This window comes from Rhinolophus ferrumequinum, chromosome 10, assembly GCF_004115265.2.
Source record: "Rhinolophus ferrumequinum isolate MPI-CBG mRhiFer1 chromosome 10, mRhiFer1_v1.p, whole genome shotgun sequence".
NCBI classification, from domain to species: domain Eukaryota; kingdom Metazoa; phylum Chordata; class Mammalia; order Chiroptera; family Rhinolophidae; genus Rhinolophus; species Rhinolophus ferrumequinum.
In genome coordinates, this window is record NC_046293.1 from 13,127,983 (window position 1) to 13,155,517 (window position 27,535).

The following is a 27,535-nucleotide window of genomic DNA, read 5'->3' on the forward strand; positions in this document are numbered from 1 at the left end:
GCGCTTCCCTAATGCGCGAATACCTTGAAGGCTGAAACCCCGAGTCTGGGGTCTTTAAGGGACACAGAACCCACTCCCTGCGTGCACATCCGCCCTGGTTGCCTAGCAACCAGGTCGATCGCTCGGCGCTCCACTCGATCCTGCTGGACTGAGACGCGGCCCGCCCCGCCCGGCTGCCGCCTGGGTCCCCACGGTGCGCACGCGCGGAAGGGGCTCGGCGGGCGGAGGGGCGAGCCGGCGCGCGGGTGCTGTTTGCGGGCCGCGGCGGGGAGGGGCGCACGCACGAGGGGAGGAGCGGCGGGTGCCGCGAGTGGCTGAGGAGCCGGAAACGCGCCTCGGAGGGTGCGGCGGGTTGGGCCGGGCGGGAAGCGTTAGGCGATCGGCCCCTGGGGCGCGGGGGTCGAGCGGGCGGGGAGGGCCCTAAGGCGACCTCTGCCCGGATGAGGAACAAAGCGGTGGGGCTGGCGCGCGCGCCCCCCGCGCGGCCGACAGGTGGGCTGCGCGTGGGCCGGGGCGGGGCGAGGGCGGTGGCGGCCTGCGGGTCCCATGCTGGCGGGCGGGCGAGTTGGCCGCCCTTGGGAGGCGGTGTCGGCTGGCCTGGGCTCTCCGGCCGCGAGGTGACGGGGCTTGCATCCTCCCTGTGTTTTGGTGACGGCCCTTGCCCTCCCCCCAGGTCGAGCAGCCCCCCTCCCGAAGCTCCTGGAGGAGAAGCCACGGGGGTCCCCCGGCATGTCCCATCTCGCGGCGGGGTGCGTGGCCGCCGGCCCTCGGGAGAAGTTGGGCGGCCCCGGACGGCCCCGGGGACGAGTGGCCGCTTTTGTGCAGAGGTTATAAGCAAGATGCGGTAGCACGTGACCCTGGAACGCAAACCCTGATGCCGGTTCCCCGCCACCCGTGTGCTTTTTCCTCTGACCCTTGGCCCCAAGCAGATGCATCACAGGTAAGTAGTGAGCTGGGTTCAACGCTGGTGACGTCTTTGGAAAACATGTGGCACTTGAGAGTTCAGAGAGCCTTTGTTTTTGGTACCTTTGGGTAGGTTACAGGTGTGATTTGCAAGTCGATTTGTGTCTCAAAGGGAACAAGAATTCCAGAAACTAATGCTGAGTATACTCGCATTCAACCTACTTTACTCCAGATTTGCATAATTGTTCTAAGTAGCCATTCATCAATTGTTGGCTCGTTGTCACCTTTATCCTATGCCTTTGAGTTATTTGAGCGTTTAATAATATCTTTATCTGGGTTCCAGAGCTCCTTGAATTTTCCATGCATCACCTTGAATTTTGCTGGTTACCGTCTGTCTGGAGGGTAAGGTGGAGAAATTAAGTTCTTAATTCTGCGGGCTTCATGCTGTTTAAAGTTTGCTACTTTTTGGTACCATGCCAGTACAATACAGAAAGTTACATTTGGCTGGTCTTTTAGGATCCTTTCATAGGCTGTATGTTTAGGATACAGAAGATAAAGCAACTTCATTGAAATTACTGTAACTATTGCATTTTGCAAAATGACTACGTTTCAGTTAGTTTTTTATATGTCAGTCTAAGTAAAGTTGTAAGTCCAAGAACTGGCAGATGGTTCATACATAGGTTAGTTAGAAACACACACACATTAGCTGCAGAAGTATGAGGGGAATAATTTTATGAGGAATGAATGGGGGAGAAGAGAGAGCTTGGTATCTTGATTTCTGGCCCCTCTCCCAGGATTGCTTCCTAGATCCCATTTGAGAAAGGTAGATAGGATAGAGTGCACTGGGGTGGCCGGTTGGCTCAGTTGGGCAGAGTGCAGCGCTTATAACACCCATGTCTCCAGTTCGATTCCCACATGGGCCAGTGAGCTGTGCCCTTCACAACTAGATTGGGGGGGAAAAAAACAACAACAAAAGAATTGTAGTTTACAGTGAGAGTTTTATGAGGGTGATGCTGTAAATTCCCTTTTATGAGGGTGATGCTGTAAATTCCCTTCCTTTGCTTTCTCTCTGGGAGACTAGCTAGTTACCTTTGGTTTATGGCTGCTGAGGTCATGACATTTTAGTGACTCACAACAGCTGAAATCTGCTGAGCCTTTCACATTAAACTCTGGCTTAAACTGGTTTGAAAAGTCAACCTAGAAACACCATTTTGATTTTTATCTCGATTGGTACACAGATTATTAATATTCAGGAATTTTCAGAATGGGATTTGAAGCCACAGACTTTTAATTGTACTTTAAAAAATTAGTGTAACCAATTTGTTGAAGGTCATTACTCCTTCAGTAATTGCAGAGTTTTAAGTAAACAGTCTGTTTGTAGCTATAAAAAGTTACAGAAAAAGTCTGTTTGAAACCAACCCAAGCCCAGAAACTTGCAATACTGAGCTAGCTGTGGTTTCCTTAGGCTATGAGGTGTTTTGTTGTTATTGTTTTTTGGGGTTTTTTTTTTTTTTTTGCATTGTTTGATAACGTAATTACTGTCCTTCATCAGATGTACCTAATTTGTCCTGTGCTTCTAGTTATCTTTCTAGTACGGCTGAGCTTGCATTGCTCCATCTGAGCTCCATCATTTCAGAGTGCCTGCTCTATACAGGATACTGTATTCAGTCAGCCCTGTATACTTCATTAATGTCTGGGAGCTTAGTTTCATGAGATGCATGGCCAGGGATACGGTGGAAGCCTGAGGGTATAGAATAACGCAGGAACAGGTCTGTACGGGACTTGAAGCATACCCCACTATATAAATACAGATCGAATGTATCGGAATTGTGTAAAAGGCAAAATGGTCCTTTTACTGTAATTGTCTTTCTCTAATTGTAGTTAAGAGCTTGGTTTTATTAAGTTAGGCAGACCTGATTTAAATCCCAACTCTGCGACTTACTAGTTAGGAAACCTTAGGTTAAGTTTCTTCATGTCTCTGTCTTGCATTTTCCTCATTTCTAAAATGGGATTAAGAATAATATACACCTTACAGTAGTTTACGATTAGGTGAGAAAATTACATGTCAATTACTTAGCCCTGAATCTAATACATATAGTAAGGGAGTAATAAGTGTTAGCTGTTATTTTCAGGTTGGTTGATAGCTGGTACTGCCATTGTTCAGAATTAAAAACCTGTTTAGATTTGCTTTCATGGCTAAGGAATATGTAGATGCATTTGAGTCCTCCTCCCCTTGTTCACCCCTCCCAGGTATACATACAGGCACACACAGAAGAATGTACGGTACCGTGATATTCCTTGTAAGGACTGGAGGGTGTTAGTGACCTCCCTTAACTAGCCTGTTGGCTAGCCTCTTGAAAGTATAATGTGTATACTACGGCCGTCTGTGAATTCTGATCCAGGAACTAATGCTGAGAACACCCTCCAATAACATCTTGTTCAAATCAGTATTACTCTTACGACGTCATGAATGGTAATGCAAGATAGACGGCATAGAAAAGGTGATTCTCAGATTCTTCAGCCTGCCCCAAATGGTCTGTTGGTAAAAAACAACTGGTGTATTGAACAACTTTTTGGCAGTATTTTGCAGCATGATCTGTATGTGTGCGCTTCCACTTAAGTGCTGTGTGATTGGGGGCATATGGCATACTCTTTTTGAGCCTCAGTTTCCTTATTTACCTTATTTTGATGACTTGGTGAGAGACACGAAGTAGAATCTGGCAAAACTTATGTAACGAACCTCGATATGTGGAAGATATTAAGATGATTAATTATTGAAGAGTTGATATACAATTTTAATAAAATACTGAGCCATGAGAAAATACGGTGCTTCTTCACACCATTGAGAATCAAACTGAGACCCAGTATCACTTTAACTCCTGGTAAGGACTAGCAAATGTTTTTTGATCAGGTTAACAAAACTGCCTATAAAAGTCCTGGTTCAAAATAATAAGCCAATTGGAGAAAACAAATATTGTGAAAGGAAAAACTTGGGTGATTTAAACAAACAAACCAACCCTCATTGCCAATGTGCTCTAAGGATTGCAAACTTTGGATAGCGTGCACAGCATTTGGAAAAAGGCACCCCCGAATTAAATCCTATTTCTGCTGTGTGACATTGACTGAGTTACTGTCTCTGAATCCCAGTTTCCTCATCAATAGAAAGAAGATGACACTATCTCAGAGAGCTGTGAGCACAAAAGGAAAGGATGGTTAAGTCCCATTTCCCCACCCCCATTGTTTTAGGTTCTTTAGTACCTTAAATGGAGTTACTGAGGTAATCGTTTGCATAACTAGTTATGTGTACTCTTCCTTAGGATGAATGAAATGAACCTGAGCCCAGTGGGGATGGAGCAGCTGACTGCATCCTCTGTGAGCAATGCCTTGCCAGTCTCAGGGAGTCACCTGGGGTTGGCTGCCTCACCCACTCACAATGCCATCCCTGCCCCAGGTGAGTGGTAAGGGAGAGCAACTGAATTTCAACACTTAACTGCTTTATCAATTCTCAAATGAGCCTAGACAGGCTCAGAGTCAAGGGACAAGAGTGGAAGGGAGACGCCAAGCAGGTGTGAGTGGCGGCCCCACTCACACCTGGGGTAGCACAGTGGAAGAAGACATTTCTGCAGAGTACTGGAGTTCCAGTGGATAAGAGTAGCGGTTTTTTCTTAGTCCTCTGCTTCAGGTGGTGGCCTTTTGTCTCGAGCTATAATTGACTTGGCATTTTGTCTAAGATTACCCATTTATCTGGTTCCTACTCTTGGCACTCTGTTCCTGGGTTAACGGCAGAGGATCAAAGTTGAATAACTATTCCCTGAAAGCATGAGAAATCCAGCTTTATTTTCTATTGCATCTGAAACTGGCAACAACTGCAAATGCTCCCAGCCTAGAATTATGGGGAAAGGAGTCACCAGAGATGGATCTCCTGCGTGGAACTGCCCACGAGCCTCAATACCTGGGAGAACGATAGAGGAGAAGCTCATTGCCCCATCACTATACTTTTAGAACCTCCTTTATCTGCCTAGCTTAATTTTCTTTTTTCTATTGAAATGGAAAAGAAACAAGCTCTTGATTCTTAAAATGGTAAGCTAGTGATTCTTAAGGCTCTGCGGCATTGTAATGTATTTGGACCTTTATCAAAATAAGAGTTAATGTTTAAGAGTATTTAAATCTATAAGTTATTTAAATAGTTCTCTGTAGAGAATTACTTGCTTAATTACTAAAATGCAGCAGTTAAATAAGTTTCATCTAAACTAAGGTCTCTCTACATTCCTCTAAGTGTCCATAAAAATTTTTTTTTTTTAATTTATTAGTTGTTAATCCATTTGATTATGTCTTCTTAGGCATTTCTTTTAGTGGACACTCTTGTTAAGGAGGAAAAACCTATTTAAAAATATTGCCACTGGTAAAAATAATGCAAATCAGTATTGCCTAAGTTGGTGAGTATTCATTATGATAATTAGGCACAGTAAGAGTCACTTCGACATTTTGCAGATGGATATAATCCAAGGTAGATATAAGCTAAGGGTTATATTTTTTTAATCATGAAGTACAGCATATATGCAAAAGATTGTATAAAAGTACACACACACACACAGACACACACACACACACACAGTTTTACCTCTAACTTGAAATTAGATTATTTTCCAAGTAGAAGCATATCTGTGAATTTTTAAAAGTGAAACATTCTCACCAGATAAAATGGGAAAAACAAAATATGTAAAAACCTCTAATATCACAACTCAGACCATTCTTGTGAACTCGTGTATGTTTCTTCTCATCCTTTTAATCTCTGTATAATTTGTTTTCTCAAATTGTATTCAAACTAGATTTTTAATTGTAATTAAATGTTTGGTACTTAAGAGCAGTACAGACAACTGGAGGATCAGTGTGGCATTTTAAAACTAACCTGAGAACTAACTTTAGGACCTGTTTGTGATATCTGCACAGCACTCCCTATCTGGGGATGTCAAGCGTTGCTAAGTGAGATTCTTGCCCGTTAGCAAAAACCTGTCTAAGAGTTTAGCCCGTGATTATAGACAGAATTGTTACATCCTTATTTTCTTTTAATTGAGAAAAACATTTTGTTTTATAGGCCTGCCAGTGGCAATTCCAAACCTGGGTCCCTCCCTGAGCTCTCTGCCTTCTGCTTTGTCTCTGATGCTCCCAATGGGGATCGGGGATCGAGGCGTGATGTGCGGGTTACCTGAAAGAAACTACACCCTACCTCCACCACCTTACCCCCACCTGGAGAGCAGTTACTTCCGAACCATCCTACCTGGTAAGTAGTACATGGTAGTTCTCCGGGAAGTGAGAAGAAAGAATGGGGCTGACTCCTGACCTCAGTGCTTGAAGACTTGAATAACACTGTTTTCTGTTTGTCATTATTAGATATTAATTTCTAGGTGGGAAAAAAGTTGTTTATATTTATGTCCTTTTCCTCTTAGAATGCACAGCTAATGCGTTATTACTATAGCAGTGTGACTAAGCTTAATTTCCTAATGGCACTTAAGTAGTTTTTCTCCTTTCTCCAGCGTCCCCTTGGTTTAAATTTTTTTAACTCTGCAATTGTAATTTCTCCCTGTTACTCGTCCTGCTACAGTGTTGTCATTTATTATCAATTAAAGTTTATTGAATTGTTATTCTGATATAAAGTGTTATATGCTCATTTCATACAATTAAGCAAATAGGGAGGGGAACCTCTCGTAGTACCATCGTCCATATTTTTGGTGTACTTCCTTCCTGTCTTTGGTTTATAGATTTTGCTGTTTTTATTAATTAAGATTATACTTTTTATACAATTGTCTGTCCTTACTTTTTTCACTTAATAAATTTCTCTATTTTTACATACTGTGTTTCCCCCAAAATAAGACCTGCTGGACAATCAGCTCTACTGCATCTTTTGGAGCAGAAATTAATATAAGACCTGATCTTACAGTAAAATAAGACCGGGTCTTACATAGTATACTATAAGACTGGTCTTACATTAATTTTTGCTCCAAAAGACACATTCGAGCTGATTGTCTGGCTAGGTCTTATTTTCGGGGAAACAGGGTAGTTATTTTCCCCGACTGCTACATGGCTTTCAGAATCACGCTTTTTAATGATAATATTACATTCTACTGAATGGATATTCCATAGTTTACTATCAGTCTTTATTGTCGGACGGTTTGATTTTTCCATTTTTTTTTATTACCATTACATGAACATTTTTATGTGTAATATTTACAGAATGCATTTAGGATTACATTAAGTGGAAATTCTTGTGCAAGAAGGAATATATGAACGTTTTTGAGGTTCTTTTTTTTGGGGGGGAGGAGGAACAAGGGCTTTATTGGGGAACAGTGTGTACTTCCAGGACTTTTTTTTTTTTCCTCCAAGTCAAGTTGTTGTGCCTTCAGTCTTTGTTTTTGTTGTGGAGGGTGCCGTGCAGCTTCAAGTTGTTGTCCTTTCAGTCTTAGTTGTGGAGAGCGCAGCTCAGCTCCAGGTCCAGTTGCCGTTGCTAGTTGCAGGGGGCGCAGCCCACCATCACTTGTGGGAGTCGAACCGGCAACCTTGTGGTTGAGAGGATGCGCTCCAACCAACTGAGCCATCTGGGAGCTCAGCGGAAGCTCAGCTCAAGGTGCCGTGTTCAATCTTAGTTGCAGGGGTGCTGCCCACCATCCCTTGTGGGACTCGAGGAATCGAACTGGCAACCTTGTAGTTGAGAGCCGGCGCTCCAACCACCTGAGCCATTTGGGAGGCAACTCAGGCTCAAGGTACCGGGTTCAATCTTAGTTGCAGGGGCGGAGCCCACCATCCCTTGCGGGACTCGAGGAGTTGAACTGGCAACCTTGTGGTTGAGAGCCCACTGGCCCATGTGGGAATCGAACCGGCAGCCTTCGGAGTTAGGAGCATGGAGCTCTAACCGCCCGAGCCACCGGGCCGGCCCGAGGTTCTTAATATGTATACTTTTCAAAGAGGTTTTAGTAATTTACAGTCCTCTCCTGGTAATGCAGGAAGTGCCATTTCACACATCCTCACAAGCATGAGTATTCAAATATTCCTTTCTGTTTTAATAAAACAAGTGCAATTGTGATTATTTTGAATAGAGCCTAGTGTGTTTAATAAGTTAAAAGTTATATTTAATCAACTTTTATTTTTCACATGGAAGATCTACTTTTAAATCATTTTACCTTTCAACTCTTGCAGAGCACATTTCAGCATCTTAGGACTCAGGAATTCCAAACATGTCTATGTTAAAGGCAGCATTTAAATGATTAATGTTCAGTGATTTCAAAAGAACATAGTTATTTTTTACGATTTCACAGGAACAACTGAATTATGGTATGTATATGTTGCTATTGATGAAGTATGTATGTGTATTGATTAAACCACAGAAGTAGTTCAGAGATGATTTTGATTTAGTTACATTTGGAAGGAAAATAGTTTCTAGCTTGTGGAACTTTCTGTTTGACAGCCCGTTCTCTCCTCTTTTCCTCTCCTCAGGCATTTTGTCGTATTTAGCTGACAGGCCGCCGCCTCAGTACATCCACCCCAACTCCATCAACGTCGACGGTAACACAGCATTATCTATCGCCAGTAACCCTTCAGCACTGGATCCTTATCAGCCCAGTGGAAACGTTGGACTGGAACCAGGCATTGTTTCAATAGACTCTCGCTCTGTGAACACTCATGGTGCCCAGAGTCTCCATCCCAGTGATGGCCACGAGGTGGCCTTGGACACCACAATCACTATGGAGAGCGTCTCCCGGGTTACCAGCCCCATCTCTACCGATGGAATGGCGGAGGAGCTTACAATGGATGGTGTTGCAGGCGAGCATTCTCAGATCCCAAATGGCTCCAGAAGTCACGAACCTCTGTCGGTGGATTCGGTGAGCAACAACCTTGCCGCAGACGCTGTGGGACACGGTGGTGTGATACCTATTCATGGGAACGGCCTGGAGCTGCCTGTGGTCATGGAGACGGACCACATTGCAAGTCGGGTCAACGGGATGTCTGACGGGGCCCTCAGTGACTCCATCCACACCGTGGCCATGAGCACCAACTCTGTAAGCGTGGCACTCTCTACCTCACACAACCTCGCCTCCCTAGAATCGGTTTCCCTCCATGAAGTTGGCCTAAGCCTAGAACCTGTGGCTGTGTCCTCCATCACCCAGGAGGTTGCTATGGGGACAGGTCATGTAGATGTATCGTCAGACAGTCTTTCTTTTGTACCACCTTCGCTGCAAATGGAAGACTCCAACTCAAACAAGGAAAATATGGCAACCCTGTTTACAACTTGTGAGTGTGCTTAGCCTTTTTCTTTTGGAAATTTTTGTAGAAAGGGCCATCATCCCTATCAGGCTCAGTCACTATCAGGTGTTACGGGAGTATAGAAAGTAAAGGGGCTTTGGAATGTGCCTTTGTAGTGTCCTTTATATGAATGTGGTGCCCTTTGCTTCAAGTTAGCCGAATGACATACAGACATTTCACTGGTCCCTTCAGCATCCCCCTGAAGAACGGAAACCGTCATTTTATAGATAAGCTTGTCTCAGTCATATGTAAGGTGTTTCCCAAGGTTTCACAAATAGAAAGTTAATTATAGGAATAAACTTTAATAAGGTATTCTCTATGGGATGCCTTGTGCTTTTTCAACATATGACAACATTGATTATGTATACTTTTTTTTTGTCCCCATGAAGAAGTGTAGGTGGATACAGATGCAGTTTTGTGTTTGCTCAGAACGCATATAAATCGCCATAGTTGGGCATGTAAAGTTCTTTTTATGGGGCAACAATAACCAAAAGCAATATAAAAACGGTCATTTGTTTTGGTGTCACTGCATGCGTCATTCATGCGGGAAACATGCTGAGTGCTTATTACACGGCAGCCTCTGTGTTCGATGCCGGGGAGAAAACGGTCTACAAGAGACCACGTGCCTTTAAGGAGCTTGCAGGGTGAGGGGAAGCATAGGCGAGCGGCAGGCTGTTGCAGTACAGGTGTGATAAGTGCAAAGGGGGGATGAAGTGCAAGGCGCCAAAGGAGCCTGCGGAGGGGGAGAGTCGAACCAGGGCTTGGAAGGGGCAGGGGACACTTGGTCGGGGGGGGGGGGAACATACATGTTAGCACTGTCCTGCAGGGCAAGAAAGATGTTGGCCCTTGAGGATCAGGAAGAACAACGTCCCAGACAGAAGTTGGCTCGCCTTAAGTGCCTCGAACTAAAAGAAGCACGAGTGGTTCAGAATTACCAAAGCATAAAATGGGGGTGGGGGGTGGGGTATGTGATGAAAGAGAAGTAGGGGCCAGAGCAGCGGTGGGAGGTTCTGACGTCACGTGAGGATAACTAGTTCAGTAGAGGCAAGTAGACAGGGAAGGAAGGTGATGCCATCATTTAAGTGAAAGGTGATGATGTTCCAACCTAGGTAGAGGTAACAAGGATGAGGAAAAGTGCAGGATATTTACGAGAACTCAGTGGAGCTTGTTGAGTGGCTGGAGCTGGAGTGAAGTGTTAAGGAGAAGACCCTGGCTTTCGGCGGGAGAAACCGGGTGGCCAGTGGTGCCGTTCCTTAGGATGATGAATGGCGGAGGAGGGATAGGTTACTTTTTTGAGGAGTGATGCTGAGTTTTAGACATGTTGATGTTAGTGTCTATAAGATAGTAGAGGTATCTGGAGCTCAGAGATCTGGCTGGAAATGTTTAGGGATCCTCAGCGTTAATCGTGGCCGTGGAAGTGGGGGCAGATCAGCTAGGAAGGGGGTGGAGTGTGGAGGCCTGGGGATAGAAGCAGCCGCAGACGAAGGGCTTCCAAAGGAGACCGGACAGGACGGTCGGGAAAGTGGGAGGAAGCTTCCGGGGCGACAGAAGCCCAGCGACGGGAGACCCTGTTGTGTTAACCTTCTAAGTCTCAAATTTATAATTTTCGAATAGTTTAATCTGGGAATGTAATGTAGGCTCATGAATTTAGCAGAAGATAAGAGGTGGCCTAAATCAACCTGTTGATCCTTTTTAAGTGGGCAAGCAGAACCTCTTGCTTTTAGTTGTGTTTTCAAAAACAGGTATAATTCTCACGTACGTTTTAAAGTGTACAATTTAGTGGTTTTTAGTAAATTGCCAAGATTGTGCAACTGTCACCACTGTCTATTTGCAAAGTATTTTTATCACCCTGTAAAGAAACCCCGTTCGCAGCCACTCATCAGTCCCTCCGTGTTACCCCAGGCTCAGGCAACCAGTACTTTCTGTCTCTGTGGAACTGCCTGTCCTGGACGTTTCCTCTAAGTGGAATCACCCAGTGTGTGGCTTTCTGTGTCTGGCTTCTTCCTCTTAGCATAACGCATGCTGTCATGGCCCATTCATGTGTGGCACACGTCAGGACATCATTCTTTTTATGGCTAAAAAATACTCCACTGTGTGGGTGGAGCACATCTTACCCACTTAGCGTTTGTGGGCATTTGGGTTGATTCCCCCTGTGGCTGTTGTAAACTATGCTGCCATGAAACATTCACATGCAAGTTTTTGTATGAACATGCGTTTTACATTCTCTTGGATAAATATTGAGGAGGAAAATTGCTCTGTGTTGCACTTTTTGAGGAATTGCCAGACTGTTTTTCCAAGTGGCTGTACCAGTTTACATCCCCAGCTTCAGTGTGAGGGTTCCAGTTTCTCCCCATCTTTACCAGCGCTTACTTCCTTTCTGTTTTTTTATAGCCATCCTAGTGGGTGTGAAGTGGCATCTCACTGTGGTTTTGAGTCGCATTTCCCCGATGACTGATGATGTTGAACATCTTTACATGTACTTTTTGGCTATTTGTATATCTTTAGCGAAAACTGAGCATTTTTGTTGTCTGAAATCTGAATCTCCTTATTTGGAGGTAATTCCCCTTCTTGTTAAGAATCAGTTCTCAGTGAAGGTAGGGGATCTCTAATGTGATATTCAAAGAAGTTTTAACCAAGTAGTAGTTGAAGAAGTAATATGTTATTACTGTTTTGGCTAAATATGAAAACACTGATATCTTATGCCGTATAAGTAGAAATTTTAACAAATTGCTTAGGAAAAAGAGACGCTTAGGTGGCTGTAGTTTCTAAGGTTTACATATTTCACCTATTTTGTGAACAAATTTGGGAAGTTTGAACTCATTCATTGGCTAATCGAGGCATGAACTACAACATAGAGAAAGAAAAGTAAAAGGAGAGCAAAAGGTTTATGGAGCTTGTAATAGTGAAGTTACACTAAGCGTAGAGAACAGTATGTGAAGGAAGCACCGCTTCCGACAATGCATAAAGAAAGACCGTATGAACAGTAAGAAATGAAGAATGTTAAGCAGATACACCTGCAAGAATATATTCTACCTGCTGCTCCAAAGAACAGGTTGCACATTTTTGTGTGTATAAGTATCTGTCCTCAGAATCTGGCTGAGCAGTCTGTTTGTAGCAAAGCAAAAGAGAACAGCGTGTAGCGTGGTCCTGTGATGTCCTCTCTGTTTTGGCTTTACATGACTGACAGCATTTTGGCTCAGTTTCCTCTTAGAGTTTAGTAGAACTGGAATCTAATTTTGGACTTTAGAACATCCTATCTAAAGGTATTACTTATGTATCTACGTAAGGAATGCTGTACAGTCGGCCCTCCATATCCATGGGGGGTTCTGCAATCTGCTGATTCAACCAACTGCAGGTCGAAAATATTCGGAAAAAAAAAATCTCAGGAAGTTGATCCCTGAGCAATACAGTATAATAGCTGTTTACATTGTATTGGGTGTTACACGTAATCTGGGGATGATTTAAAGTAGATGGAAGGCAGTGCGTCGGGATGAGGTAATGTAGTGTTAGTTTTGTGATCAGTCTCTCCCTTGTGCACTGAATAGGAGACTGTCCTGTTGGATCCAAAGGGAAAAAAATCAGATCTTGCTGAAAAATATAAGAGTGTATGTATATATATGTGGTATATTTTAGTGTAAGAAAGTAGTTCTTTGGTTAATTTCTACTAGACCCTTGCTTCTTACTACATTTTAGTAATTAGCGTTTACTAAAAAGTGGGTGGCAATGCAGCCTGCTTGAACTAACCCCATTTATGTTTCTCATATTTTCTGCCTGCAGGGTGCACCCTCTGTGACCGAGCCTATCCCTCAGACTGCCCTGACCACGGACCAGTGACTTTTGTTCCTGACACGCCAATAGAGAGCAGAGCGAGACTTTCTCTCCCAAAGCAGCTTGTTCTCCGCCAGTCAATTGTGGGAGCAGAAGTTGGTAAGAACCGTGGGACCATAAAACCCCATCTATTCTCTTCTTTCTTTGTAGGGTCGAGTTGTAAAAGTGGATGTGTATAATTTACTGACTGTTTGGTTGACCCCAAAGTCAATTTATGGCTGAAGATGTATCCTTTTAGGGAATCTTCATCTCGGTCCTTGGAGATAGGAATGAATCAAGTTGAAAACTTTGTTGGGAAGGTTCCCCTTTCTTAGAGTCAGAATTGAATAGAGGAGAGAATCCTGGCCCCAGTCTTTGAAGACTTGACTTTTATTTTCAGCTATAGCATCCACTAACAATTACCATGACAAAACACTCTTTGAAACTTTGTTTCTTTCATAGAAATGTGGAAAATTCACCCTGACAACCATTTATTGCAAAAGATACTTAGATCGAATGTTTGTAAATTGTCTAATACTCCTTTGGGAAAATGAATAAGGAATGCAGACTGCCTGAGTAGGCTTACCCATATTTGAATTTAACATGGTTTTTGAAGTATTGCGCAATTTCTTTGAAAATGTGAATCAAAGTTCATTATTCTTTGAGTTGTAGCTTGGGCATGATGTCAGTTGAAAACATGAAACAACTTAGGTAATAATAGAGCAGTGCTTGAAGCACAAACGATTTTAAAAGTTTGATTTATTTTGTAGTAGTTGCTTTATATTTTTATAATAGAATAATGTTCTCTGGTCTTTTTAATGTATTAAATCCAAAATAACATATTTGGAGAGATACGCTTTGATTCCTAGTATATAAATCTGGGTTCAGGAATTTCTGACGCCATTTCTTACTGTGCGTGTTTCTTCTGAGCTCCCTGTAATCTGTTCATGACATTTTCCATATTTACAGGATATGCCTATAAGACTTAGATATGTCTCAGAAGTGCTGGATTCTCAGTAGTTCTTGGGTTCACTGAAAATAAGATTCTTTGCGTGGACTTAGCTCCTCTCTTTTGTATCGTCTGAGATGTTTAAACCATTGATTGTGTGGCTGATCAGTGTCCTTCCGCTGACAGGCGTGTGGGCTGGAGAAACCATTCCTGTGCGGACTTGCTTTGGGCCTCTTATTGGCCAGCAGAGTCACTCCATGGAGGTAGCAGAATGGACAGACAAGGCAGTGAGCCATATCTGGAAGGTCAGTGTTTATGAAACTTGTGTGTGACTTTTGGACGTTTTTATTCTAATGAGGTAGTTACAAGTGATGTAAAAGTCAAAATTAGCCACAACTCACACAGGGCCATTCACCTTTCACCTGTCAGTTACTTAATATTACTGACTTTCTGTTCTTTTTTTTTTTTTTTTTTTGATGTCTGATCTCATTTATTTGTTACTCTTAGAAAATCTCATTTTTGACTGGACTCAGACTTAGAGGTAGAAGCTCTCAGAGAAGACAGCCTGCGTCTCTTGGCAATCTGTTCCTGGCGTTTTTCTTTGGCCTCCTTCATTCTCTTGGCCAAAAGTTTAGCATATTCTGCAGCCTCTTCCTTATTTTTCTTAGTACACTGTTTCTTCAGAGCAATACGCCAACGTTTGTGTTGCAGGACTCGTGGAGTAACAAGACGCTGAATCTTGGGTGCTTTGGTTCTAGGTTTCTTACCTTCTTTGTTTAGGGGCTTTCTCACAACATACTGGCGGACATCATCTTTAGAGAGATTGAAAAGTGCGAATTCTGCTAGCTCTTTTGGGCCCCAGGCGACGAGGCACAGTAGTATCAGTGAGACCAGGAATATCTTTCTCCCCTTGTTTTACAATGACCAAGTTGAGAACACTCAGATTGGCATCCACAATGCAACCCCGAACCGATTTGCGCTTTCTTTCTCCAGTCCTCCTTGGTCTATAACAGGAATGCCCCTTACGCAGGAGCAGGCGGACACGGCCATGGGTCAAGACACCCTGCTTCATGGGGAAACCTTGTTTGTCGTTCCCACCACTGATTCGAACCACATAACCCTTCCATTCTTCACCCAGAGCATCAGCAGCAACTTCTGTGGCCACATGCTTCTCATAAAACGTACGAAGTTTGCGTTCATCGTCCACTTCAATGAGTTTCTGGCAGCCAGTGTCTGGGAAAGAGATGTTCACCTTCATCCTGAAGCAGCCGACGGCCTCCGAGGCGCCACGAAAAAGAGCCTGACTTTCTGTTCTTGATAGCCAAGTTATATACATTGCATAGCAAAACACCAGCTATAGAATATAGAGGATAAATGTTTTAGTCTCCATTTCATTAGATAATCAAATGATTCTGCTTTTAAACTTGTGGCAGCTGAGGCTATTGGCTTTGTTTATATGATGAAAGCCTTATTTTATAATCAGCCAAAACATTCCTGAAATATTTATCATAGGGAACAATTCTAGAGTTAGAAGGTGAGATGATTCTCTGGTTTTCTAATGGGAGTGGCTAGAAATACAAGGTATTGACATAACAGCGATTCCTGTGACATGTTCCTATAGATCTTAGTCAGTAGATTGGGAGTGTGACGCTTTCAAAAGTGACATGAGGGGAAACGGGTCTTGTGATCATTGGAAAGGTAAGATGCCACTGGCACTGGGGACTTTTAATTTTGGTATCCAAAAGGGAACCTAGAAGAATGCTAAGTCCGTTAAAAAAGAATGAGAAGAGATGGTTCTCTGGCCTTACTGTCCATTCGGTCATTCAGTGGCACCATGTGGGGTGTGATAAAAACAAGTAGACTAGTTTTTTGTCTTTTCCAGTCAAGCCAAAATGTGATTCATCAAGAACAATGTCATTCTAAGCACTGAACGTTGAGTGTAGGTCTCTGAAGGTCTTTATGGGATTGCCAGAAATAGGGGGACTGGTGAAATGACAGATTGTAAGAAGGCTGCCGTGTATTTTCACTGACTAGGAAAGCTGGTACCTAATGCCAAGTAAAAGCAATTGCTAGCCTAAATTTAGTAGCACTTTTTATCAGTTCATTTGATGTGTATGTTTGCCTTCTGTTGGCAGATATACCACAACGGTGTCCTAGAATTCTGCATCATTACAACTGACGAAAATGAATGTAACTGGATGATGTTTGTGCGCAAAGCCAGGTAAGCGTAGTCTTGAAATTGTTAGGCTTCAGATGTTTTTCAGTAGGAAACTTGATGTAACAGGAAATAGCTGGAGAATACAAATTATACTGACATCTGCACATACTTTAAGGCCTAAGGCTTTTCACCTTCTTCACTCCAGTAGTTGTTGACTAAGCATAATTGTAAATCAAAACACAAGAAACCATGCTTTCTTAATGAACAGTTTCTTCAGTTTACCAATGCAGTAAGGAACAATACTGTTACCTTTGCATTTGCAGGTGGATACCTTCTCTCTATATTGGCTATCAATTGTAGTTAATTCTTCTTCAACTATCTCTCTCTGTGTCTTTGTCATATTGTTTTTTAAGACTTAATTTACTTTTCTTATATAATAGACTCTAGTGTTTCTGACTGTAAAGGGCAATAAACTGATGAACTGAAGAATTCTGTTTCTATACACGTCTTTCATAATAGGTAGGATAGGCAATTAGAAAAATGACCCAGAGAAGTCATTATATCATACAGGATTTTGCCAAAGGGATATGATGTATTTGGTAAATATTTCAAAATTAATACGTTTTTGATCTATTAAATATGATAACTTAGGAACCGGGAAGAGCAGAATTTGGTGGCTTATCCCCATGATGGAAAAATTTATTTCTGCACCTCACAAGATATTCCTCCTGAAAACGAACTGCTTTTTTATTACAGCCGGGATTATGCTCAGCAGATTGGTAAGTGAACGTAAGATTTGTTTGTCATAAATCTAGCGTAGTGAAAACACCAAGGACCGGAAGTAAAGTTTTGGTAATGATTTAAACATCTGCTGAAACAAATCACACACCTTTGTCTATATAAAAGGGCATTACCCCTATGTTAGACGTGTTAAAATCTGTGAGGTTTTTCACAAATCTGTGACCGTTATGGACCAAGCAGTATTCATTCATAGCTTTTGTGTTGGGACTTTGATTTGGGGAATTTGAAGTTCCTGAGGCTGCTTGTTGAGCCAGTACCATTGCAATTTAAGTTCGTAAAGGACAGCAAAACTCCTGGAATTGATTTAACGCTGTAGGTTTTTCTTTGCACGGTGTCATGATGACACATGAGGTTAAATGTGTGCTGCACTTAGGTTTCTTGCCCAGGAAACCTGCCTTGTAGTCCACTTTTTACTGAGTGCTTCTTCTGTGCCTGGCACTATTCGAGGTGCTGGAATAGAGCGTTGAACAAGACATTGTAGTCTTATGGGTAGTAGGCAAGCTGGAAATTTTGGTAGAAGGGAGAATTATGAGCAACAATTGTTGATATCAAGAACAAGCGTTAAAATTTAAGTATCAGGAGACATTGAGTAATTTTTCTTTCAAGGTGCTCCCGAACACCCAGATGTACACCTGTGTAACTGCGGCAAGGAGTGCAGTTCTTACGCAGAGTTCAAGGCCCACCTGGCCAGCCACATCCATAACCATGTGCCCAGCCAGGGCCACAGCGGCAGCCATGGGTCCGGCCACAGCAAAGAAAGGAAGTGGAAGTGTTCCATGTGCCCTCAGGCTTTCATCTCTCCTTCCAAACTTCATGTCCACTTCATGGGCCACATGGGGATGAAGCCCCACAAGTGTGACTTCTGCAGTAAGGCTTTCAGTGATCCCAGCAACCTGCGCACCCACCTCAAGATACACACCGGTAAGTGAGCTTGGACCATCAACATGAAATTTTGCAACAGCAATTGCAGCGGTGAAGAGTCTTCAGGGAGAGGTGAGATAAGATGTTAGAGGATGAATCCAGCGGGCTATCAGCAGGACTTCCCTGGGTGGTAAGGCTTGCTGGGATCACTGCTTCCTCAGAGAGAGTAGTTACGAGGTGCTCCACTTTCCGGGTGCCCCCGCCATACTTTGAATGCAGCTGGGGAAATGCAGCTAACAAGCAGGAAGCTGATCCATCTGTTTGGACTTAAAGCAAAGGGAATTCTCTGGAAATAGCCGGAGCCTCCCCTTAGAGTTCCCTCTTGGTCACCAGCCAGAGCCAGTTTCTTGCCTGGGAATATGGCTCAGTAAACGCTGCCAAATATGTTGAGTTTCTAAACTCATCTTCTAAATTCCATGCAAACGAACCCCTTTCTTTTGGCACTTATTTTTTTCATGCATACTACAAAACGCCTGATGAAGTTTTAGTTTTCTTAGCTGGGTCATTTGTTCTCTTTGAAAGTAAAATTCTTCCTCATCCCTTTGCGTTACGACCGAGTAGTCACAACAGAAACTGTATGTCCCACAAAGCTTAAAATACTGACTAGCCTTTAAGAAAAGGTTTGCCAGCCCCTGACATAGAGTCATCTTCTTTCTGCGGTCTTAAGAATTTTATTTCATCCCTGGTTTATGAGGTCAGTGTAGGTTGTAAAAATATGTTTGCTTATAGAAAAGTACTAGAACTCCTGAGGTTTATTTATTTATTTATTTATTTCGAATATAATTGAGTTAGGTTGGGTGCTAGGATTATAAGTGACTTTTCAGATTTTATATTGTGCCCGCTATAAGTAAGTAAGTAAATAAATAAATGTTTTAGGTAAGCAGTCCTAGAAGTAGGTTAGATTTACTGGCTTCACTAGCTTCAGTTGCAGAAGCTAAGTTGTGTGGCTGTGAGTGGTTCTCAGTAGACAGCCCTAGAAGGTGAAGTCCCACCTACCATCAGGTTCTGTTTTATTCCTGCCTCTGCCTCATCCCTGTACGTGTGCCTGCTCATACTGAGCTGCTAGTGGCTGCACGATGCACAGTGTGATCGCTTATAATGTGCAGGTCAGAAGAACTACCGGTGTACTTTGTGTGACAAGTCTTTCACCCAGAAGGCTCACCTGGAGTCACACATGGTTATCCACACCGGCGAGAAGAACCTCAAGTGTGATTACTGCGGCAAGTTGTTCATGCGGAGGCAGGACCTGAAGCAGCACGTGCTCACCCACACGCAGTAAGTCACCGCACGCCAGCTGGTCCCCAGGTGTTGAGGTGGGGCTGGCAGGTGCTGGCTGACCGGCTGTCTCCTGCCCTGGCGCCCTGCTGGGTGCCTCCCGTGTCCGCGGAGCGACAGGTCAGAAGCCGGAGGTTTGGGTTTTATCCTGGAAGATTTCACTTGGTTGCTTGCTTTCTTATTTTAAAATTTTCACTTCTCTCTGTTGTTACTTTTATTCATATTTTCAAAACAAAATATTTAACTTAACAAATTTGGGGGACGGGACAACATTTGACACATAACACTGCCATGATAATCACCTGGGAAATGGAAAAAACAGCACTTGGTGCCAGGGCCCCACCTCCAGGGATTCTAACTTAGTTGGTCAAAGGGAGAGCCCTGGCCTTGGTTTTTTAAAAAAGCTTCCCAAACGACTCTGATGTCCAGCCAGAGTTGAGAACAACTGAATTCTTCCAAATGCAAGACTTGTTTCTACAGTATCTCTGGCAAGTATAGTATTTCTTCTTGAACACCACATAACTGATTCAGTTTTGAGGAGAAGTTTTGCTTGCATCGAGCTTGTACCAGCCTCTGTCCATTTATTCTACATCTGCCCTCTGGAATCATACACATAAGTTTAATATTTCTTTACCTTGACAGCCTTTCAAACTTACGATCATTGTCGTGGTCTCTTTAAATCTTACTTTCATCAGGTCAAATGTCCATAATTTCTGCAACTTTTCCTCTTACCACCCAGTTTCAACTTTGGTACCCAGAAGTGAACACAGCATTCCAGATAAGATCTGTTCAGGTTTTAATAGAGTCACTCTCTTCTTTGATCTTGACTTTCTCTTTCAAGTGATGCCTAAATTTGTACTTTTTCTTTGTCACCATTTCACAGCATAATGCGATATAAATATTTTGAGATTAGTTTTGTAGCTTTCTCTCCATTTGGGTTGAGAATGGGCTTTATCAGGTACTGACCAATGAAAACAGTTCTCTTAAATGTGGATCTGGACCCTTTGTCAGTGTGATGAAATACAGAGGGTGCCAAAAAAATGCATACATGTTTTAAGAAAGGAAAACTATTAAAATTGTAATACTCAATATATACCCTAACAAAAGATGAATACAAGTTATGTTTGACTTCTGCAATTACAAGAGGTGGTTGTAATCAGCGTCCAGACACTTCAGAGAGGTTACCATCAGCGTCCAGACACTTCTGATTACGGCAAACTGCTGCTTGAGCAACGTTGACCAGTGTCCACTTGTATACATTTTTTTTTGGCATGCCTGGTATAATACGCCTCTTTGCCAAACTCCCATGGGATAGAAAGAAGTTTTTGAACTATCAAGACTTTTAGCTAGTGTAAGTCATTCATAAAAGAAAACTATCCACTTACAGTATATTTGAATGAGACTTTAGGCTTCCTATAAAGATCATTGGGAAAAATTTCAGGTGTTTGTATTTTCACTTTTAGGAATTTCAAAATGGATGTAATAGTATTGCAGTTCATTCTGTTTACCTGATTAGAAAACAGCTGCAGCCCTAAAGCCAAATGCAGGCGTGGGAGTTCCTCTCCCACAGGGTTCCCCTGAGCCTGTCAGGCATGAGGCAGGTGCGTTTTCCTCCTTAGTCCCCAGGTCATCCCCTTAGTCCCGTGCCTGTAGATGCCGTCTGTGTGATGTATACCTCCAGCCTTCCGTATCTAATTCCGTCTGCGTCTGAGTGCTGGATGTTTGCGAGGCAGCTCAAACCTGATGTGTCCATAACTCAGCTCTTCACACGACCTCTCTGAACTTGACTGTCCCCACGTTCACCAGCTCAGTAAGTGGCATCACCATTCATCCCAGGGACTCGAGCCAAGCACCTTCGCGTCGTCCCGCCCTCAGCCTTCCATCCTTTCCTTCCTTCACGTCTTCCCTTGTCCAGACCACCAGCACCTTTCGTAGGGAGCACGTCCCGGGTGACCTTGCTGTGTCGGCTCTTCTTGCCTCACGCGTTCCCAGGCCTGTGCACACAAACCCCGCATTCTGTCCATACTCTGTCCACAGCGACTAGAGCGATCCAGTAAAACGGAAGGAAGGATGTGCCCATCTCCACTTAGAATTGTCCAGTGGGCGTGCCGTCATACTTGACCTAAAAGGTCTTTAACAGAGCCCAGAAGCCCCTTCATGAAGTGGTAAAGGTACTCGGTGACCTCTGCCATTTCATCTTTTATCACGTTTCTCCTCATATTCTGCGTTAGCCACCCTGGCCCTCTTCTTGCTGCTACTACAGCATAGTACACGCACTCCAGGCTCAGGGCCTTTGTACTGTGTCTCCTCTGTCTAGAAACTTCTCCTACTGGATAGCTTCCTGTCTCCCTCCCTCACTTCATTCAGGTTTCTGCTCAAATGCCGTCATCTCCTCAGAATGGCCTTCCTTCACTCTTACCTGGCTTCTTTTTTTTTCATAGTACTTATTACTATCTGATATCTCGCTCTATATTTACTGTATTTGTTTATGGTGTAACTCCTCCACTAGGATGTAAGTTCCATGAAGGCTGGGTCTCCTGCTTGGAGAAGGTGGTGGAAACGCTAAGGACGCCAGCCTTCGGAGCCTCCCACTGCGCCTCACCACTCCCTCAGGGATTTGACCCCCTTTTACCCGTTTCATATACTGGGCTTCATTAAGACATAGGGTTCAGCCGCTCGAAGAAGAGTTTAAAAATGCCTAGTCTATATGATTTCTAAGGTTCTTTTCAGCTCCAAAATGTCTAGGCCAGGGTTACTCAAACCTTGATGCTAACGACGTTTTGAGCTGGGTATTTTTGTTGTAGGGGCTACTGTTAACACCCGAGTGAGGTAGACTCACGGGCCTGCCAGCTGGCAAACGTTTTCAAATTTGAATCTTCCATTTGTTGATGAGAAAGTGGGCCACAGGAACTGTCAGATGGCTGCTGATGGATATGTATATTGATAGAACCATACTGTAAAACAGCTTAGTGTTATCTCAGAGCTGAATATGCTTACTCTTTAATCCAACTAGACAGCTCCTGAGTGTACACGTGTGCCCTAGAGAAACCCGTGCGTATGTGAACCACCTTACAAGTAGAGGATTGTTAAGAGCAGCCTTGCCTGTGGCGATAAAAAACTGGAAACCACCAAAATACCCATTAACAACAGACAGACCCAGTACCACACATAAGGTGTGTGTTTGTCAGTAGTGTACAGCAGTGGAAGGGGACAAACCACTGACACTTGGAGCAACTTGGATGAATTTCACAAATACTATCGAGTGAAAGAAGCAAAACGCAAAAAATACAGTATGATTCCATTTAGCAAAGTCCATCTATGCTGTTTAAACTATACAAGTGTTTTATGACTCGTCTGTAGGATATATCTCCTATAAAAAAGTCTGATTCTAGATGGATGGAGCTTCTCTGACAGAGGCCTGAGGTTGGGGAGGATAAGCCTGTGCCTCAGTTGTCATGTGTGACCCCAAATCAAATGTTTTTTCTCATGTTCCTCCTAGAGAACGCCAGATCAAGTGTCCCAAGTGTCATAAGCTGTTCTTGAGAACAAATCACTTAAAGAAACATCTCAATTCACACGAAGGAAAACGGGATTATGTCTGTGAAAAATGCACAAAGGCTTATTTAACCAAATATCATCTCACCCGTCACCTGAAAACCTGCAAAGGGCCCACCTCCAGTTCCTCAGCACAAGAGGAGGAAGAAGAGGATGAGTCAGAAGAGGAAGAGCTGACAGACCCCCTGGGGACAGAAGACTGTCGGATGAACAGTGCTGTGTATTCAGCAGACGAGTCTCTCTCTGCACATAAATAAAAGCCAGCTGTTTTGGATGGAAAAGGCAAAAGGGAAAAACACACGTAACCAGTTATCCACTACAATGGTTTTTCTATAAAATGGTTTCTGATTTCCTTTCAGCCAACAGTCAAAACAGACTGAATGGGATGGATAAAGCACTTACAGAGGGGCATCCTAAAGAAAACACTTTAACACAAATGGGGAACAAGGGCACATGTCCTATTTTTAAGTGATGTGTCAGGAGAGGAGTGTCAACGTTTAAGGTCTGTTCTCTACATGATAATCTGCCTGTTGCTTTACTGTCCGAGTCAAAGCTGCCCTCTAAGATGAGAGAAGCTACCCAAACAAACCAGATTTCCTTTAAATTATCCCATCATTCCCTTGTCCTGTGATTTAGCATCTGAACTTGGTCCCTGCCTCACAGTCGTCCCGGTTGCTGATTGTTCTGGTGTTTTCTGTGCAGCTGTGACTTCCACTCATCTCAGTGCAGATCAGAACACGGCCGTGTAAGCTCCGTCCTTTGACCGCAGCTAACAAGTTTAAAGCACCACCTGCCTTAATCTCTACTTGGGAGTTTAGGGTAGATCTTGCTTCCCCAGAATTTCCCAGGTGCCTCGGGGGCAGATCAAACAGCAGCAGCCAGGCAATGGGCAGTGATGGAGAGAAGAAAAGGAGCGATTCCCGGGCAGCTGTCCAAGAAACTAGCTTTGATGGAAGCCAGGGTTTGGCCCCTGATGGCGGTTCCTTAGAGATCTTTGTAGGTTTAGACGTATCTGTCTCCAGTAAAGCTTCCAGCCCCTAGACCAAGGGAAGCTGGAGGTGGAGAGTCAAATAATGCCTGCTGGGTCATCTGACGACAAGCACACGTGCACTCAGCTGCTGGCAAAGGGGTACCTTGGCCCACGGAAGGGAGGAGGCAATGACCCTTTATATCTGGCTTACCCTATGAAAAGGATCAAGACACTGTTAAAATGCTGCCAAGTCAGATGACAGATGACTCCAAATCCATTGGTGCATTTGCAAGGTTAGGCCTTCCTCGTCTGGTGGAGGACCTCAGCAGTTAAGCATGGTGGATGCCAAAGGATTTGGAAAGTAGAAGGCTTACTGGTCACACGGGTGTGTTTGCAGGGTCCCGGCTTAGTTGCTTCCTCCCTCCCTCTGCTCTCACCTGGTGTCCCCCATGCATACCCTGCTCTCAGCAGGAAGCAGATGCGACCTTAGGTTGACGGTTGATAATATAATCGTGCTCCTATGCCGAAGCACGCCCTCCGGGCTGGAGAGCAAGGACTGCTGGGAAGGTTTTGCTGCTAATGTATTTATGGAATGAATGTATTTCATTCAAATCTGTATTCCTCTAGGAAGGATTAAAATAAAAACTTTTTTAAAAATACAGGATTCTTGTAATCTCATTTTGTAGGAGAGGAATGAGTCTTTTAGGGAAAACTCTGGTACAACTTGAGATTTTTTAAGGTTAGAAGTGGAGAAAGCATTTCCTAAGTATTACAGTTTTGAGATCATATTCAAATACGCATCTGCATACAGTGCTTAGATAAACTGCGTCCTGTTTCCAGTTCGTCTGCCCTCTGCTGCCTCTTTGGAGAACTGGCCGGTGGACAGTGGAGAGAGGAGGTGAGGTGGTGGCGGGTGGGGGGGTGGCTGCCGACACCGGGTCATGAAGCCCCTGTCAGGTCAGGGCAGCTCTGGTGGGGATGGGCCAGCTCCGAGCTCAGCCTTTTGCCAAAGGTATCCTCGTGGCAAATCAGCCCTGCTCCCAGGAAACCACTGGTGCCAGAACCACAAGTTTCCCCTCCCCCTTTATCTCAGTAGCTGCTGTGGGGTTAAATTCATTTCCCAGTGCTGGTTGAAATTCTGCCTAACGTGAGCCTAATGTCAAAAGGGCCAAAACCAAAACAAAGCAAAGCCTGGAAGAGTGAAGTGAGACTAGCTGTGGAGCTGTTATTGCCTATTTACCACTGTCTCCTGTTTTTCACCTCTTAGACTTAAATGGCACATTGAGTCCTCCCAAGAGGAATAAATTAGTAACTGTCCTCCTGCCAAGAGTTGACTCTGAGCCTTCTCTGCCAATTGCAGGTGGCCTTGTCTGCTGTTGCTGTTGGGATCAGTCTGTTGGGTAAATGGTCACGTTGAGAAGTAGGATGTGACGAGTGAGCTCGGGAGCCCTGCTGCATGTCCTCCTGTCTGGGCTTTGCTACGTGACGGTTTGCAGCCTTAGCTAAGTTATGTAACCTCTCTGCCTCTGTGTACTTACCTGTAAGTAGAGAACAGTAAGAGTTCCCATTTCATAATACTTAAGTTAGTTAAGTTAGTTAATCTGTGTAAAGGGCCACAGTGCTCAGCGTACAGTAAACATTAGCCAATATTCTTGTTTTGGATTAGCCTAGCACAGATTTCTATCCTAAGGAAAGGCTGTAGATGGCCCCAGAAGCCCTAGATGTTGGTAATACAAGTAAAACTGGGCATGATTTGAGTTTTCAAGGCCAAAGCCTAGAAAGTAGTCTGTCTGTCGTCTTTTGTAGGTCCACGTACGTATGGTATTTCTTCCTTAAAAGTAGCTGCTCATAACCTTACATGTGTGCCAAGCTGAGGCCCCACAGGGCAACAGGAACTAGTCTCCTTCGGCCTTTTCAGCCTGTTGACTTGTATACAGACTTCCTAGTAAACACTTAACTGTGTCCTGAGGAACATAAACATAGCAGAAGCTGTCAGCCCCTCAAGTGTACAGTATCTGATCACCAAGCTCCAGATCTTAGCGTCAAACTCAAAAGCGACGTATGTTCAGTTATGTAAGTGGTTACCGTCTGTTGTGGGCTGGTTTGTGTCCCCCCACCCCAAATTCATATATTGAAGTTCTAACCCACAGTACCTCAGAATGTGACCGTATTTGCAGATAAGGTCTCCAAAGCAGTGATTCAGTTAAAACGGAGTCCCTTAGGGCATGCCGTAATCCGGCCGTGAGTGGTGAGGATATTCGGAGCCAGACGCGTACAGAGGAAGGACCGTGCGAAGATGCGGAGGGGCCTGCTATCTACACGCCAAGGAGAGAGGCCTGGGAACGAACACCCAGAACTGAGGAAATTCATTTCTGTTTTTTAAGTCCATCTGTGGTACTGGTTGTGGCAGCCCTGGCAAACTAAACAGCGTCCAACCCCATGTTCCAGCTTTATGACGACTGCTTATAGAGAAGCAGCTTCTAGAACAGTGACTACAGGCAACCTCAGTTTTACAAGTTATCATGAGCAGCATAAACAGCAAGAACAAATTGTAGTGTTTGTCCTACCAAAAGGGACACAGTCACTCAATTGTTTCAGGTCCTTTGTTTCTCTTTCATACACACACTTGAGCGGCATGAAGCCCCCAGGCCTGTGTAGTGCTCAGACAAGAACAACTTTCTTTTCAGAAACCACTTACTACGTGCCGGCACAGTTTAAGGCAATGTAGGGAACAGAAAAATGGTCCAGATCCTGCCCCTGCCCTCCAAAACGCACTCTTGCAGAGCCCTGGCTGCACAGCTGGATCTCCTGAGGAGCGGCACACCGTGAGGTGAGCAGGTCAGCCCAGGCCTGCTGCTGGGGCTCCTGGGCTGCCCAGCTGCTTCTGACGCAGTCACCACACAAGGTACAGATGCAGACATCTATACCTAATGCGAAACAGACCATGCCCGTGTTACAAGTACTCAAATCTAGGAGCAGGAGTGAAAAAGCCTCACTAAAAGACTAGTCAAGAAAAGGTGGACAAGCCTGGGTCTGTGGTGTGGTAAAATAAAGCTGAGGCAACACATTTGAGATACAGGACTACAAATTTTAGAATACCTAGTTTACCAAATCAGTAGCAGCTTTTTGATTATTTTAAATCAGTGTTTCCTTGTCATAGGCTTGTTCCAAGTGCTTTATCAATAACACATTTACTCTGCACTGTAGGCCTGTGACTATCCTGTTTCCATAGAGATGGGGGTGCAGAGGCGAGTCACTGGTGCAGTCACACACCTAGAAGTGGCGGTCTGGGCCTAGCCCACCAAGCCTGATTCTCCAGTAGTGGCCGGGTGAAATCGGGGCTCTCCATGGCAGGCGTAGATCCAGGCCACAGGTCTTTACAGATCAGAGAGAAGCTAATCTACCAGTTAGACAAAGCGTTTGTTTACGTACGAGGATTACAGAGCTCACTGCATGCTTTTGTCTGTTTCTGCTCTCTGTAGCCCGCTCGCCCCACCCTCCCGTTTGCGTGGCTGCAGACCTGCCGAGGCACAGGCTGGAGAGGGGCTTTGGGAGAAGACGAACATGTGAGCAGAATGAGGAGAGAAAATCACTTACAGCGAAAGGTGCTGATTTGGGTAAGTTTGCTTCTTGAATGAACTATCATTTGTCAACAGACGACTTCCTGCTTTTCTCAGCTAACGTGCTCTCGGGACTTTGTGACATTTATTTGCCGGTACACTCTGTAATAGCAGTAGTATGTTTTAGTTTAGTATTTGTTTAGTCCTCATAGGGCATTCATTTTAACAGTGGGTTTTACCCCCATTTTATAGATGGTGAAAATGAAGTTCAGAATATTGAAGATTTTCTGTATTTCATGTTGTGATTTGTGCCTTGGGAGTACTTTTTAAACTGTATTTCT

General features: G+C 44.0%; 1 protein-coding gene and 1 pseudogene across 3 annotated transcripts; one reads left to right on the top strand and one right to left on the bottom strand.

Annotated features, from left to right (window-relative positions):
- The first annotated feature begins 218 nt into the window (after positions 1 to 218).
- Positions 219 to 24,269, top strand: PRDM4 (PR/SET domain 4). Of its 3 annotated transcripts, XM_033117526.1 has the most exons (12): positions 347 to 492; positions 674 to 940; positions 4,221 to 4,354; positions 5,999 to 6,184; positions 8,392 to 9,186; positions 12,976 to 13,125; positions 14,141 to 14,259; positions 16,090 to 16,175; positions 16,764 to 16,891; positions 17,520 to 17,834; positions 18,941 to 19,109; positions 22,609 to 24,269. In XM_033117526.1, the coding sequence occupies exons 2-12, from the start codon at positions 930 to 932 to the stop codon at positions 22,919 to 22,921; spliced, it is 2,406 nt and encodes an 801-aa protein (XP_032973417.1). In that variant the 5' UTR covers positions 347 to 492; positions 674 to 929; the 3' UTR covers positions 22,922 to 24,269. The 3 variants fall into 3 exon arrangements, with proteins under 3 accessions (XP_032973415.1, XP_032973417.1, XP_032973416.1); XM_033117524.1 differs by lacking the exons at positions 347 to 492; positions 22,609 to 24,269 and adding an exon at positions 219 to 342 and having other exon boundaries at positions 18,941 to 19,130; XM_033117525.1 differs by lacking the exons at positions 347 to 492; positions 674 to 940; positions 22,609 to 24,269 and adding an exon at positions 1,288 to 1,305 and having other exon boundaries at positions 18,941 to 19,131.
- LOC117028670 (40S ribosomal protein S6-like) lies at positions 14,411 to 15,212 on the bottom strand (annotated as a pseudogene).
- Positions 24,270 to 27,535: the final 3,266 nt, after the last annotated feature.

What these genes read in the sequence shown, in the direction of transcription:
- PRDM4 (XM_033117526.1), top strand. An exon ending in CAATGCCATCCCTGCCCCAG is followed by an intron (nt 4,355 to 5,998) that starts GTGAGTGGTAAG and finishes TTTGTTTTATAG; the next exon opens with GCCTGCCAGTGGCAATTCCA. An exon ending in GGCAACCCTGTTTACAACTT is followed by an intron (nt 9,187 to 12,975) that starts GTGAGTGTGCTT and finishes TTCTGCCTGCAG; the next exon opens with GGTGCACCCTCTGTGACCGA.